General features: G+C 44.4%; 1 protein-coding gene across 1 annotated transcript in view; it reads right to left on the reverse strand.

Moving 5' to 3' along the window:
- Positions 1-15,000, reverse strand: part of aacs (acetoacetyl-CoA synthetase) — a 31,153-nt gene that overhangs the window by 11,774 nt on the left and 4,379 nt on the right. Inside the window, exons 5-10 of the mRNA XM_079739439.1 lie at positions 10,715-10,812; positions 10,037-10,151; positions 9,833-9,914; positions 8,925-9,078; positions 5,440-5,520; positions 4,336-4,460 (exon numbers count right to left, since the gene is read on the reverse strand). Of these exons, the coding sequence (XP_079595565.1) occupies positions 4,336-4,460; positions 5,440-5,520; positions 8,925-9,078; positions 9,833-9,914; positions 10,037-10,151; positions 10,715-10,812 (655 nt within the window). The remainder of the gene's footprint in view (positions 1-4,335; positions 4,461-5,439; positions 5,521-8,924; positions 9,079-9,832; positions 9,915-10,036; positions 10,152-10,714; positions 10,813-15,000) is intronic.

The following is a 15,000-nucleotide window of genomic DNA, read 5'->3' on the forward strand; positions in this document are numbered from 1 at the left end:
CTACACAACAACCCGAGGGAGCACTATAGGGTGTGTTATTTGTCACCATTTAGTTGCAAAGTGTAAGGTGGGGGGTTGATGTGCAGGTGAGTGGGTGTGTGTATGGGGATGTTTCCCAACTGATGGATGAACATAAGAAGGTCTTATCCATTCATCTCCTATGGTTGACAAAGTTGACTAAACCACTCAAAATTCAATGGAAGTGTTAATCAGCAATTTGATTCGTTCAAATGCCCAGTATGGAGGACAACATTGGGTCTTGACGCAATCCGATGAAAAACTCAATATTGATGATTTCGTAATGCCTGTCGCACGTCAGGCAGAGGTCATAGAAAATGGTCGCGCCATCTGCTGTTCAAACAGTGTATTGCAGCGAATAATGAAATTCAACAGCAGAATTGCGATTTTCCCATCACGGTGCTTTCTGCGGACGTTGTGTAGAACAATGTTCAGTCCCATCCTGTGTGTGTGTGTGTGTGTTTGTGTGTGTGTGTGTGTGTGTGTGTGTTTGTGTGTGTGTGTGGGTGTGTGTGCCCTGACTGAAATGGTGTGCTTTCCTCGCACCCAATCAAATCATATCTAGCTTTCCTCTCGCCTCAACTTTCTCCGGAGTCTGATTGGTCAGCAGCATGAATTGATTTGTGCCTGGGGCTGTGATTAGCCCTCTTCCCCCTAGGGAAGGATCTGATCGATGACTTTAAATAGAAGACTGATGGAGCAACTTGAACGGGGTTAGTTGGGGATAAGGGCAAAGGTCAGGAAAAGTAATATCTGGGAAAGAATGAGGTGAGTGACACGACACACTGGCGTAGCGCGTGGCGCACGCCACTGCCTTGCCCAGCGGCACCACTCCCAGGTCTATCCAAACCCTCCTATCCAGATGGAGGTCTTGTGTCTGCCACTCTGAAATGAGGGCTCCTCGGAGTAGGGAAGATTTAACGTTCCATTTCTTCAGAGGTCCTTCTCTCTGGAAACTACTCGTCTGCCCGTCTCAAAACCACAGGTGTCCATCTCGGCTCCATTTCTGTTTGCTTCGATATGTGTGTGTGTGTGTGTGTGTGTGTGTGCGTGTGTGTGTGTGTGTGTGTGTGTGTGTGTGTGTGTGTGTGTGTGTGTGTGTGTGTGTGTTATCCCTTCATGAATCACTAGGAATGCAAATCGTTTTGTGGAAGTTGTCAAGTACAAATGTGTCCCTGTGGGGAGTACTCTTACTCTGAAAGCATGAGCTGGGGGAGGACCAATCAGGAAAATTAACAGCAAATGAACAACTAATCTGAAGAAGGAAGATAGATGTGGGAGCACGGATATGAGAGTCAACAATTTTTCATTAAATGTGGCAAATGCCTTACAATTCTCACACACACACACACACACACAGACACACACACACACACACACACACAGACACACACACACACACACACACACACACACACACACACACACACACACACACACACACACACACACACACACACACACACACACAGAGACACACCTCTGCCCCCTGCCTGTGTCTACAGTTTATTTATTGTTAGCTGCCATGACAACTATGGCTCACTTTCGATTTGACACAGAAAGCCAGGTGTATCTAATGAGCTGCTTAGGATGGAGAATGAGTCCAACGCTGTGTGTGTATGGATGGGGTAGCAGGCCCGTATCTGAATCTACTTTTCTGAATGATTTTCACTGAATTTGTGCGTGCACAGATGCCTGCGTGCGTGCTGGTGTTCTGTAAGATAGTGTATGTGTACATTTGTATTTGTGTATCTGTCACTCTGTACGTGAAAACCCCTCGACAGCATTCCTGCTCATGTTATACGATTTTGCACCTGGTCAATTAAAGACCGCCGTTACGTTTTCTGTATTGCTCTGTATATTAAACACAATTTACTCCAGGTCTCTCCTTTGATTCCAAGGGTTTTTAGGTGTTTTAATTCGTTTTTTTGGAGAGAGTGTATCCGGGAGCTTTTTTGTTGTGCATTAAAGCCGGTCCGACAAATCCCACATCAGTTTCACTTTCACTTCCTCCATCCACCCTGTCCTCCGCCCTTATCCATTGTCTCCTCTTCCAACCTCTCTCCCCACGTCTGTTTCCTCTCTCCCATCTATCCTTTTTCTCCCTTCCTCCCCTCTCGTCCACTCACCAGGGTGTTATGCCAGAGTTTATCAGCTGAAGATGAGGCTGAGAGCCCTACTGGAGCATTAGCTATAGCTCTACAAAGTGACTTCAGAACTGCTTTTTCCGTCCGCAGCAAATGCAAATCAGCGGGGGGAGTGTTACAAACGGTTCGATGGGCAACTAAAACCGAGCCCCTTTTACCAGGAAGAATGTGTCTAATAAAGTTTGATAAAAATCGAAACACCTACATGGAGGTATACGTCTCCCTGTGCTGCTGCAAGCGCCGTCGATCTTACACATTTATCCCCAATTAGGAAAACCCACATCCACGCAAAGTGAAAAAAATAAAAAGAGAAAGCAGTCAGGCAGCGTTTTCCCAGAAGATTCCCAACACAACGGCATCATCTGGAAAACGTGTCCAGGCCAGGGCAACCTTGACACCTAATTGCTTCAAGACTCTCCTAGAGCCGAGACGTTCCATCCATCTTTCCCGGGTAATGGCGAGGGCCCCTTCATTGATTTCCTCTACGTAGATGAATCTTGCTCGGGCGAGGCTTTAGCATCCCCGTCTCCCCCGCTAGCTAGCTAGCCGCCTCCGCTTCAGCCAGCCGTTCATTTCCAAAACGTACATGGAGGACATTTATCTCACGGCACGGCTCCCTGACAGCCACTGGAGAGGTAGCCGTTTCCACGGTGTCCTAGCAGCCACAAAGAGGATGGATCAGTGCAGAGAACATGAGGGGGACAGCGTGTGGTGTCTATATATCCATCCTTCTACCAAATACCATCTTTATATCAATCTATCCATCTTTATATCCATCCATCCATCTGTATATCCATCCACCCAGTTCCAGGCATCCATCTACCAACCCATCCATCTATTCACTCATCCATCCACCCATCTATCCATTCATCCATCTATTCACCTATCCATCCATCTACCCATCATTCATCCATCTACAGAACAATTCATCCATTCATTCATCTACCCATCATTCATCCATCTACCCATCTATCATTCACCTATCTATTAATCTATCCATCCAGCCAGCCAGGGTTTTCAGAACGTTACATTTCATACACATTTTAAAGCATCCTAGTCAGGTTTTGAATATACTTGAGTTCACTGCTTCTTATTTGGTAGATCGGGTCGATCTTGATGGTTCCAAATCACTTTACATAGATTCCTTGTTTGACTTTTTGTCCGTTAGCCGCTGAGTGTCTCAGGGAGAACTCTCTAACTTGCCAATTTATGATAATATTTGATCCTCGCTGAAGGAGGGGGGGTGTCCGTCTCCTGAGCCTGGAGATCCACTCGTTTGTTAAGGATGGGTTTCGCTGAGCCAGCCACACTATAGCCTTTGCTACTAAACCTTCATACATTAAGGCAAGACTCACCGAGCATGCTCAGTACGAGCCTGCTGGGACAGTGAAGGAACATCTGAGACACTGAAGAAGAAGCAGAATAAGAGGAGGAGGAGGAGGAGGAGGAGGAGGAGGAGGAGGAGGAGGAGGAACAGAGCTTCTGTTCTGCTCCTGTGGACACCACTGTTGGGCACGATGGGAGAGGAAACCACTGCTGCTGCTGCCTATAAAATGCTCTTCTTGGGCTGCTCTCAAAAGACACGCTTCGCAGCCAAGTGTTTGGTTGAATAAGAAAAGGAGGATGCTGTGAAAGTTTATATCTTGACAACACGGCGCCCAGTGTTGTTCTAGAACAGTGCTTTTGGTGATAATTAGTTCTGTGTCTGTGGTCCTTAACACATCGGATGCTTGGGTAACAATGTTTTTCCCCATAACGGGAAAGAGAAAAAACAAGATGACATCGTTTTGCAGTGTTATTAAAGCTAAACGCCCAACATCTAGATGACCCGACTAAACTATTATTATTTTTATGGTTTATTTCTTAAATTGAACCTTTCAGAGAGTGTGTATCCCTGTGTTTTTTGTTTGTGTGTGTATATATGTGCGAGTGTGAGTGGGTTTTGTGTGTGTGTGTGTGTATGTGTGTGTGTGTGCGTGTGTGTGTGTTTTGTGTGTGTGTGTCTGTATATGCGTATGTGTTATATGTGTATGTGTGTGTGTGTGTGTGTGTGTGTGTGTGTGTGTATGCGTTATGTGTGCTTGTGTGTGTGTTTGTGTATATCCGTATGCATTATGTATGTGTGTGTGTGTGTGTGTGTGTGTGTGTGTTTCTATCTCCACCAACCTACCCCAGCTGGTCTGTGAGGTCCCACAGTACGTTGGGCGTGGGGACAAGCGGTGAGCCGTCATATAAAACCACCGACGCCCCTACGGCCAGAGAGGACACCAGCCAGTTCCACATCATCCAGCCCGTCTGCACAGTGACACAAACACACACACACACACACACACAAACACAGACACACAGATAGATATGCATAAACACATACAAACATAAACACATATATGCATATACAGCTTCATCGTCAACAAAGTGGTTGAAATTATTTGTGTGTGTGTGTGTGTAGCACAATGATTGTAATCCAGCAGACAAACGGTTTGTGTGTGTGTGTGTGTGCGTACCTTCAGTGTGAATATCAAATAAACAGGATAAAGAATACAGAAATAATTTCTACCTTTTTTTAAAAAAACTCCTTCGGAAAAAGCATTTTTACGGAGTTCCGGAGTCTTTCAGAAAAAACTAAAAACAATTTTCCACTTGACAGTGCCTTTGTGCAAGGCATGCTGTGTGGCTTTTTGATTTGGTTTTGTGAGGCACGTAGCATAAGCTTTGAGCCCCGGCTTCCAAACACCATCAGTTTACACAAACACAAGCCCCTTTCAAGTGGAAAAAATTAAATCAAGCTAGCATTGAAGACACCACCTTTCATCTGCGCTCAGCCGGAGCGGAGGCCCAGATGAGAGTGCGGGAGCGCGCGGGAATGCGTGTTTCGGGGGTGTAATTGAGGAAGCACCTATTGGGGAGGCCTGGCGTGAGCCGCGTCTCCACGCCTGGCGCTATTTCATCGTCTATGTAATCTCCACTCGGAAACTTTTTGTGTGAGCTACCGCCGTTTCCTTCAACAAGTTATAATGGATTCATCAGGGGACTGGGACGGGTTCCTTGAGGAACGCCTTCAAGCAGTGCGCTCAGGCGTTGATGGGTGCCTTTGAGATCAGAGCATTTGTGTACATTTCGGGGGGGGTTAAGGAACAAGTTTGGATAGGTTTCGCATTTCAGATGCAAAAACACCCTCGTCAGAGCAGGAAGCAGCAGCTGGGCTTGTTGGGTTTGCTTTTGGACGGCTGGCCGAAGTTTTTTTCCGTGTATCAGTTTCTGTTTGTGCGCCTACCGTGGTGTAATAGATGATGACATCGCTGCTGGTCATGTTGCCATGGAGAATGTGTTCTTTGAGATGTTGAATAAGTGTCCCCTGGAGAGAGAGAGAGAGAGGGAGAGAGAGAGAGACAGATCATGTTAATTTAATAAGTTGATAATAATAATTTCACAGGCCATGCAATACCTTTATTGACCATGCTGCTTTGATAAGCTTGACTGCTGATATTGAGATAATAATAATTTTTGTTTTGTTTTATTGTTATTAATGCATAATCACGCTCGCTGTGGGTGACCAGGCTTTCACCCAGTCCTGCAATCATGAACTCAACTGTAGGTGTGCGCAGACTTATGTGTGTGTGTGTGTGTGTGTGTGTGTGCGTATGTGTGTGTGAGTTAGCGTGTGTGTGTGTGTGTGCCCAGGTGCATTTGTTTGTATGTTTCATGGTTTCTTTGCACCCGGGTTTCAGGTTAATATGAATCTGTATGTCACGGCGAGGGCGTGAGGGGAACAGACGCTCGCCCACTCCACACACGCCACCGCCAGCAGGCCAGCAGCGTACCGCCACATCGGGGAACGGCGGCCAAACGAGCCCAGGGCTAATTGGTGGCGCCAGAGTGGACAGACAGGGTCACTAAGCAGGTTTACTCTAGCCATACTATAGTGTCACCTCATTATGGTGTGAGTGTAACAGGGGGGGGAGGGAGAGAGGGAGAGAGGAGAGAGAGAGAGAGAGAGAGAGAGAGAGAGAGAGAGAGAGAGAGAAAGAGAGACAGACTGGTCTTTTCTAATTAAAAGAAAGCTTCATCACACACACACACACACACACACACACACACACACACACACACACACACACATATACTGTATATATATATACATACATATAGACGATTGAGTTTGCGAAACAGAGATTTTTAGTTTCTTAAATAATTATAGTTTATGTTATCTATTGTGTAACAAACTGTGTTATAATTCTACTTCAACCAAGATGAGCTAAAGCAGCCCCCTACACCGTCACTCATCTAAAACTGTAGTTCCTCATCTTTTATGGAGCAGATTGCTCCATAAAAGATGAGGAACTACATCTTTTATGGAATGCACCGTTGGGTTACACAGTCGTCCATGTTTGTCATTGCTTTATAGAAATTGAACCCAAGCCAAACTCTGGTCCTCACCATTGAAGAGAGGCACCAATCCGACTCACATCCTGTGCTCTAACCTGCTCTCAAAGACGGACAGGTCAACTTCCCCTAGTAAGAGGCTGATCAGATGCCAAAGGAAGCTGTTGACCACTTTTACTCGTCCATTCCAATAGTGTTTCCCCAACACATTCAAATAAGGAGAGAAAAAGACAGACAGACAGACAGACAGACAGAAACAGATACAGGCAAGATTGGGAGGTTTGTAAAGGATACACAAACAAGGTGGCGTACATAAACAGTGACCCCATCCCCTGCTGTGTGTGTGTGTGTGTGTGTGTGTGTGTGTGTGTGTGTGTGTGTGTGTGTGTGTGTGTGTGTGTGTGTGTGTGTGTGTGTGTGTGTGTGTGTGTGTGTGTGTGTGTGTGTGTGTGTGTGTGAAGAGAGAAGTGGGCCTCTTAGTTAAACAAATATATCCACAAAGCAAGAATCACACAGACCCATAACACACACACACACAAACAAACAGACAAAGACAAAACACACATACATAAAAACAGATGCAACACATGCAAATCAGAACCCTCAACACAACGTTTAGACCTGGAAAGCAAGGAGCACAATTATATTCTGGTCTGGACAAATGTGATGCTGCTGCCACCTTGTGCTGGAAGATGGAAAAAAGTCAGATATTGTGTGTATAGAGCGCAACAGTGACCGCCCCCTTTCAGAACAGCTCTGGTTCCAGAAGTTAATTTCCCATTCATTTTCTCCATTGACTTTTCGTAAAATCGTTATATAAAGAGTTTTAAGCCTGGAACAAAGCCAATCATTCGTCACGGTAGCATTACCATAACACGTTTGATTCCGGGCAAAGAATAATTTGGAAAACGGAAGAAAAGGCAAAGGTACTGTGTACATATATTTTTGCGAACAAGTGAAGGAACTACTCATTCCATAAACTATTGGGTTGTAACCATTGCAAAAAAGTTTGCAATGGTTACAACCCAATAGTTTAGCGCGTTTCTTGCATCTTTTAACCTTATTCATTATTAGATTGTTTATATTGTTAATACAAGTTGTGTCATATATTCTGTGTGTGTGTGTGTGTGTGTGTGTGTGTGTGTGTGTGTGTGTGTGTGTGTGTGTGTATGTGTTTGTGCATGCATAGTGTTTCATACAGTGTATAGCGTTGTCATCGACATGGAAAGTTCCTTCGTTCCTGATTCCAATTACTGCGTAATAACGTTACTTGTTTTTAATACATGTGAATTCAGTCTCGTATTCCATTCATGTTATGTATTCCTTGCTTTTATACTACAAAAGTTACTAAAAAAGCACTGCTAGAGCTATATCATATATTTGTACTTTTATTTGTATCATATATTCTATTCTATTCTATTCTTCTAACATATATTTCAATATGTACAGTTCATTTCCTCTTCAGCTCTTACAAAAGCTCTCTAACTTTCCATTAATCCAAGGGAAATCATGGTTGCTGTGGTAAGTGATCGAGTTCAGTGGCAGCAGTCATGGCCGACTTCACTTTCGCGGGTGCAGGTAAATGTTTCCATAGTAACAGCGAGCTCCACCAATCAAAGACGTTGTGTTACACTTTAGGATTATGGATAGTGTAGTGGTTTCAAATGACACCGCAAATAAAACATGCTTTTCTAAGAACTAGAAGTTTACTTCTTTAACTTTTGGCTTCTACAGTAGCATATACTATCGTTTCACAATATAACGGCGAGTGGTACGTATACTTTGGATGGACTGTTGCGCTCTATTGCAGCCTCTCACCGGTGTGGGCGTGTCCAGCAGGGACTCAAGCAGGATGTACAAGGATAATTACAGAGGGGGCTCTGGAGTTCTTGACATAATGGGCCTTAAGCCTTCTCTTGCAAGCCGGTTAGAGTCACAAGATAACACCCACTTGCCAGGCTTCAATGTATGCGCTTGTTGCTGAACTGCAGTGGTTCGTACGATCAGCGTCCTTACGAGGAACAATGGGATCTATGGGATACGTGATAGACAGTGATGGACAGATGATTCATCCAATCACCTGACCTTTTTTTCAGAAAGTGCCTGCCTGTACTTTACCATATTCTCTCATGTTTGTACCATGTTGGGGGGCGTGTCTTATGTACTTTAGAAATACCAGGTTGGGGGGGCGTGTTTTATTTACTATAAAACTATCACAGGTGTAGGGGTGCGTGTCTTATGTACTTTAGAACTACAGAGAGAAGGTGGGGGGGGGTGTCTTGTGTACTCTAGAACTACAGAGAGATGGTGGGGGGGGGGGCGTGTCTTATGTACTTTAGAACTACAGAGGGAAGGTGGGGAGGGGGCGTGTCTTACCCCAGCAGAGTGGACCATACACTTGGGGGCGCCAGTGGTCCCAGAGGAGTACATGATGAACAGCGGGTGGTTGAAGGGCAGCTGCTCAAACTCCAGCTGGGGAAACTGGTCTCCCTCACCCATTCCATAGGCCAGGAATTCATCCAGAAACACACTGGGAGAGAGCAAGAGAGCGAGAGAGAGAGAGAGAGAGCGAGGGAGAGAGAGAGAGACAGCGAGAGAGCGAGACTGTTTAACACTTGGAAAAGCCTGACTACACAAAAGCATAGAATAAATGTGTGACAGAGCGGAATAAGATGATGCACCACTGTTAGATTAAACATGACTAAGTGGATGAGAGGGAGCAGGGAGAGATGTAAATGTAGCCTTCAGGACTTGAGGAGCCATTCAGTAGCCATGGTATGTCTTCTTGGGAGCGGATTGTCAATTGTCATGTTTTACATTTCAATATAATCTTTTTGAATATCCAGCATGCAAGCCAATTTATAGTTCGATATATTTGCATGTTAATGAAGATTTTATGTTGTTGTTTTTTTCTTATTATTTCCTTCTCTATTTATAAATCTGTTATTGAGTAGAGAAAATGGTTTTCTTCCAGATTAATAAAATAATGAATCATGAACCTAAAGGGGGCAGATATATTCTAGAGAAACCCTGAAGAAGTTTCTGTTTTGGTTATAAGACGGCTCAGTGATGAAGTGTCCCCCCTTCATCGCTCAGAACTCAATGAATGATGATTTAGTATTAGATCAACCGAGACAAACAGACACACGGAGAGGCAGACAGACAGACAGACAGACAGACAGACAGACACACAGACACACAGACAGACCAACACACACACACAGAGGCAGACAGACAGGCAGACAGACACACAGACAGACACACAGAGAGGCAGACAGACAAACCTGTTGGGGATCTTTGAGATGTCTGTCTCCTCTTTGGTGCGTGCATAGGGAATCACCACCACTTTATTCAGGTCAGGCAGTCCTAGACACATACACAAAAAACCCGTCAGTGACACACGTCGCCTTAGATATCCTACCTACCACTGTCAGAGAACAGAGAACGACCACTAAACGGACCCAGAGAGAGACAAGACGGACTCTGACCTTTGACCACACTGGTCAGCTTCTCCATGTGGTCGTGGGTTTTGCCGTTGTAGATAACCGCCGCCACTGAGAAGATCAGCTTCGGCTGGATCTGGGAAAACCGGTCCAGAACGCCCTGAGAGAGGGAGAGTGGGATGGTGAGAGGGAGAGAGGGAGAGAGGGAGGGAGAAAAAGAGTGAGTGATTGTATATGCGAGAGAGAGAGAGAGAGAGATAGGTCTAATATAGTCAATACTTTTTCTCTATGTCCTTCTGTTAGTTAATGATTCTAGTGTCTCTGTGTCTGTAGGTCATTGTAATATATTCATTGATTTTTAACACTTTTCTGATTAAATTTTTACTGCAGTGTAAGGTCATCTTGAGCGTCCTGAAAGGTATACAATATACAATATAGAATTATCATTATTTGTAATACATAATGTCAAAATAGATCACATCAAATCAAGCCCAATGCTAATTAATAAAATAACTTGTGTTTTGAACACATCTTGCAATTCCACATTTTCCCAAAAGGTGTCAGTATAATAAAAAAACTCACAGCAAGAGGCCACTTGGTCGAACAAGTCCATTGTAATCTATCCACGAGGGGATTGATTACAGTGGAATTCTACTAATGCAAGTTCCCTCACATACAGGTAGGCTGGCGCACACAAACATCTGCTTAGATATGCGTCCTTACGTTGACTCCAAAGTCCACGGAGGTGGAGCTCCAGATGGCTCCGATGCTGGCGGCGGCCAACATGGCCTCCACCGCATGGATGCCGTTAGGCAGGTAACCTAGGCAACACAGAGATGCAGGTGCGCTTTACATTGAGTGTTCTAGAATGCGTCCCTGGCCAAGCTAACGTTAGCGTATCCGAGTCACCAGCTCTCAGATCCCACTGTCGTTGTTGTCGAAATGTGATCAGCAGTGTGGCAAATTGTATATGTGTATGTATGTGTATGTATATGGGTTTCACAATTACTAATAGCCTTACTAAAAGCCTTTTATGCATATCTTTATAACACATTGGATATTTTTATATATTTATGAATGTATTATTAACAATTAATATGTATTAATATTAATATATATCAATATTAATTAATTTTGCCTCCTGATGTTGAAAGGGAATAGCCAAAAGCATAGTGGGTAACAAAAGAAAATGGCACACAGGAACAGATCTGACATGATGACGTCACAAATTGCTATAATGATACTTATCGGAAAAATAGGGCCTGGGGTGTGTTGTTCACCGCTAACAGACGTTTTATCGCAATGCCAAATAGTTTTAGGCTGTATTTGTACTTTAACCAATAGACAGAGTCATCTGCAATGCAAACCAATAGTAAAAGCGGTGTTGTTGTCTAGAAAATAAGAGTCTGATAGAGAGGAAGAGACTTTGGATGAAGAGAGAGAGGTACACATGTTTGTATCGACCTGGGAAATGAGAAAATGTTCTCTAGTTGCGAGGCCTGCTGGAATCATAACGATGCGGTGACACAGTCGATGTCTCCAGCCATCCATCACAGCAAAGGCTCCCACAGACAGGGGGGAATAGGACGGAGAATGACGAAGCCAACCAGTGAGTGAGTGTGTTCCTCATCGAACTGTACGGCTAATGAAACGTACAGCCCATAAAAGCGCTACAGCGGGGCTGTGTTAGATATAGACTGTTCTTCTTAATGTTATTATTGATTCATCTCATCAAACAGGGATGAACCCTTTTTAGTGGAGAGGTATCTGTTTCACACTCGCCATCTCAGTGTTGAGCTAATGCGGTCACAATGAAAGTGCTGTGGTTAACCCCACAGACAAACAGCTTTTGCTGGTCCCAGCCCTACACGTACACACAGATAATCTCAGAGGAGCAACGCACTGCCCATCCCTGGGGAGAGACACGTCACCTCGTCTCTGACTGGGTCCGGAGCGGGGAGCGGACATCCAGGTGATGATGTAGTGGTTGGTTTGGTGTTGGACGGCCCGACGCAAGAATAAGACGAATACACCAGGCAGACCCAGCTGGCTGCCAATCACCAAACGCCCTCTCAGCACCATATTTTAATCATCTTCGCAGAAATGCTTTGCGTACAACTATAAATCTAGCTTAAGCCAACAAAACAAATCCATCAATATATTCTTTTTTCACACACATTGTGTGTGTGTGTGTGTGTGTGTGTGTGTGTGTGTGTGTGTGTGTGTGTGTAGTGTGTGTGTGTGTGTGTGTGTCTCTCTCTAGGCAAACCACTTCGCCCCTTGGCAGCATACCTAACCATAACACTTGCTTTCATTTCAAGGCCAGATAATTGACTCAAAATAACATTAGCGAAGAGACAGAGACAGAGAGAGAGAGACTGGTTGTTTAACATTTGGAAAAGCATGACTACTGTTTAATGAATGTGGTGACAGAGTGGAATAAGATGATGCACCTGTACAAGTCAATCAAGTGATGATTAAATATTACAAGAGTGTATGAGAGGGGATCAGATGTGAATTTATCCTTCAGGACTTGAGGAACCATTCAGTTGACTATTATTTATGGAAGCGGATTTGCAATGAGGCCCTTGAAGATAATTGTAGATAATATTTCACATTTCAATGTGAAATGTGTCTTCTGCAATACCCAGTGTTGTAGTCACTTTGTGGTTCCATATATTTGCATGTTTATGAATATTTTATGTAAAATGTTTGTGTGAGTGTATCATCTTTTTTTAGATTTCATGTACTTATATACAGCTGTTATCTTATTTTTCAATCTTGAGTTGGTCAAATAATTTTCATCGGGATTAATATAGAAAATTAATTTCTTTGAAATGAATATAGCACTCTGAAAGATGAACCTAAAGGTTTGAGTTTGTCAGCAAGGGACAAATAGAGGCCTCAGCTTCCTGAGGATGAATCCACGTGGGTGCGCATTATAAATCTCGGCTGGTTTCATCAGCTAAGTGCCTTTATGTCTCTGAACAAGCTCCCTGGGACAGGGACATCGCTCCCTCTATCTCTCTATCTGTCTCTCTATCACCATCCCCCTCTTTCTATTTTATTCATTCAAATTTGTTCCGGTGGGCTTCAATGTCTTTTACATTGTCAACATAAGCGAAGAACCAAACTAAATCACAACACAAGCAGAAATATAGGCCATGGTTCTCTCTCTCTCTCTCTCTCTCTCTCTCTCTCACTCGCTCTCATATCTGCACTTTGTTCGCATCCTAATGAGCTCATGTCATTAAGCTAATGCTTCGTGGTGGAACGTGTGTGTGCACACACACACACACCCACCCACACACACACATACACACACACACACACACACACACACACACACACACACACACACAGTGCAAAGACACTCGACTCTCCTTTCACAGTAGAAATATAAGACCTTAAGCTAGGAGTGAGCTAGGAGTGAGCTACGTGCCGCGATGGTACCCTGATTTGGTAATAGAGAAAGTCCCTAGTCAAGGCATTCAGTGTGACGGTGACGCCATAAGAACAATCAATTTTTCCATCTTATAGAACTGACTGGGCAAAACGCCCTACCTTGTTACTTAAATACCTCGCCATATTACTGAAACAATGATCAGCCGACCAACATAAAGTTGATCAATTAAAATACCAAACACATAAATGCTCATCGTTTTGCTGTGATTATCAGTTTCAGATTATTAATGTAATTCAGTTTTACTTGGCTGCATGTCAGACTAAGCAAGTTGCAGCCTTAAGGTACGGCTGATCGGCTGATCACAGCCTTAAGGTACGGCTGAACACTGACCGCGTTACGCGCGGAAAAAAATCTGCGTAGAAAATCTGCATTTTTGCATTGGGAACCATTGGTTTAGGCGCGTAGATGCGTTACAAGCACTAAAGCAGCGCGTTAGGCGCGTAGGACGCGTTTAACGCACCTAAATAACGCGCCCAACACACCTACGCGTGGAGTTCAAAAAATGTAACTTTTTATGCTCCTACGCGTGACACTAAGCCGCGATAGCCAATCAGCGTTGAGCTTGACCCGACGTCACTGGCAGAGAGACGGAGTACAGGCGCTCCGCAGCGCTCCGCAACTGATATGGAGCGCCTGTAGTTGGTGTCCTGACAGGAGATCCTGGCACCAACCCGGGCTAGCAGGTCATCGAACATGGCCCCAGTCAACCGAAAATACCGCTGGAACCGGCCGACATCCAGGCGGAATTCCTGGAGGAGGTGGTGAAAGTCACCCAGCTGTGAGCGCCCACGGAGGATGGCATGCACCCAAACACGACGGTGTTTGGGTTTCCTACTCTCCTCGAACTCCCACAACAAATACAGCGCAGCGATGGTGGTGATCTCAGCCATGTTTGTGGAGCAAAAGAAAAGTAGCGGGGGAAAATAAGTTTTGGGCGGGCTCATCTAACTGCGTAGGCGCGTAAGGCGCGTTAGGCGCGTTGAACTATTTTTGTGACACACAATGATCAAGCGGCAGGTTAGGCGCGTTCAGTGTGGCCGTACCTTTAGTGTTATGTGCGCTGTGTGCTTGCTTATCAGCTGCTTGATGTCAGTTTTTACTTAAAAAACATCACTAGATCCAGATGGTTTGTATGTGTTTCTGTCTGTCTGTCTGTCTGTCTGCGCATGCATCTGTCTATGACCACAGAAAACATTAAAGATTCACTTCGTAGTAGTCATAGTGGAAAACCACGAAGATTGACTTGGTAAAGTTATAATGGATAAACCATGAAGACTGACATAGAAGAAGTCATGGTGGATAAACCATTAGACTAACTCAGTAGAAGTCATGGTGGATAAACCATTAGACTAACTCAGTAAAAGTCATGGTGGATAAACCATGAGACTGACTCAGTATAAGTTATAGTGGATAAACCATGAGACCGACTCAGTAGAAGTCATACACGGAGCAAGGAAGCCCTTGTGCAGCTTAAGCCTCCCAACCATCCCTGAGTAAATAAAGCATGGCTTCAAATGAATGGTGTGATTCAGAATTAGCTGCT

The sequence above is a fragment of the Pollachius pollachius genome (assembly GCF_949987615.1).
Source record: "Pollachius pollachius genome assembly, chromosome: 1".
Lineage (NCBI taxonomy): Eukaryota > Metazoa > Chordata > Actinopteri > Gadiformes > Gadidae > Pollachius > Pollachius pollachius.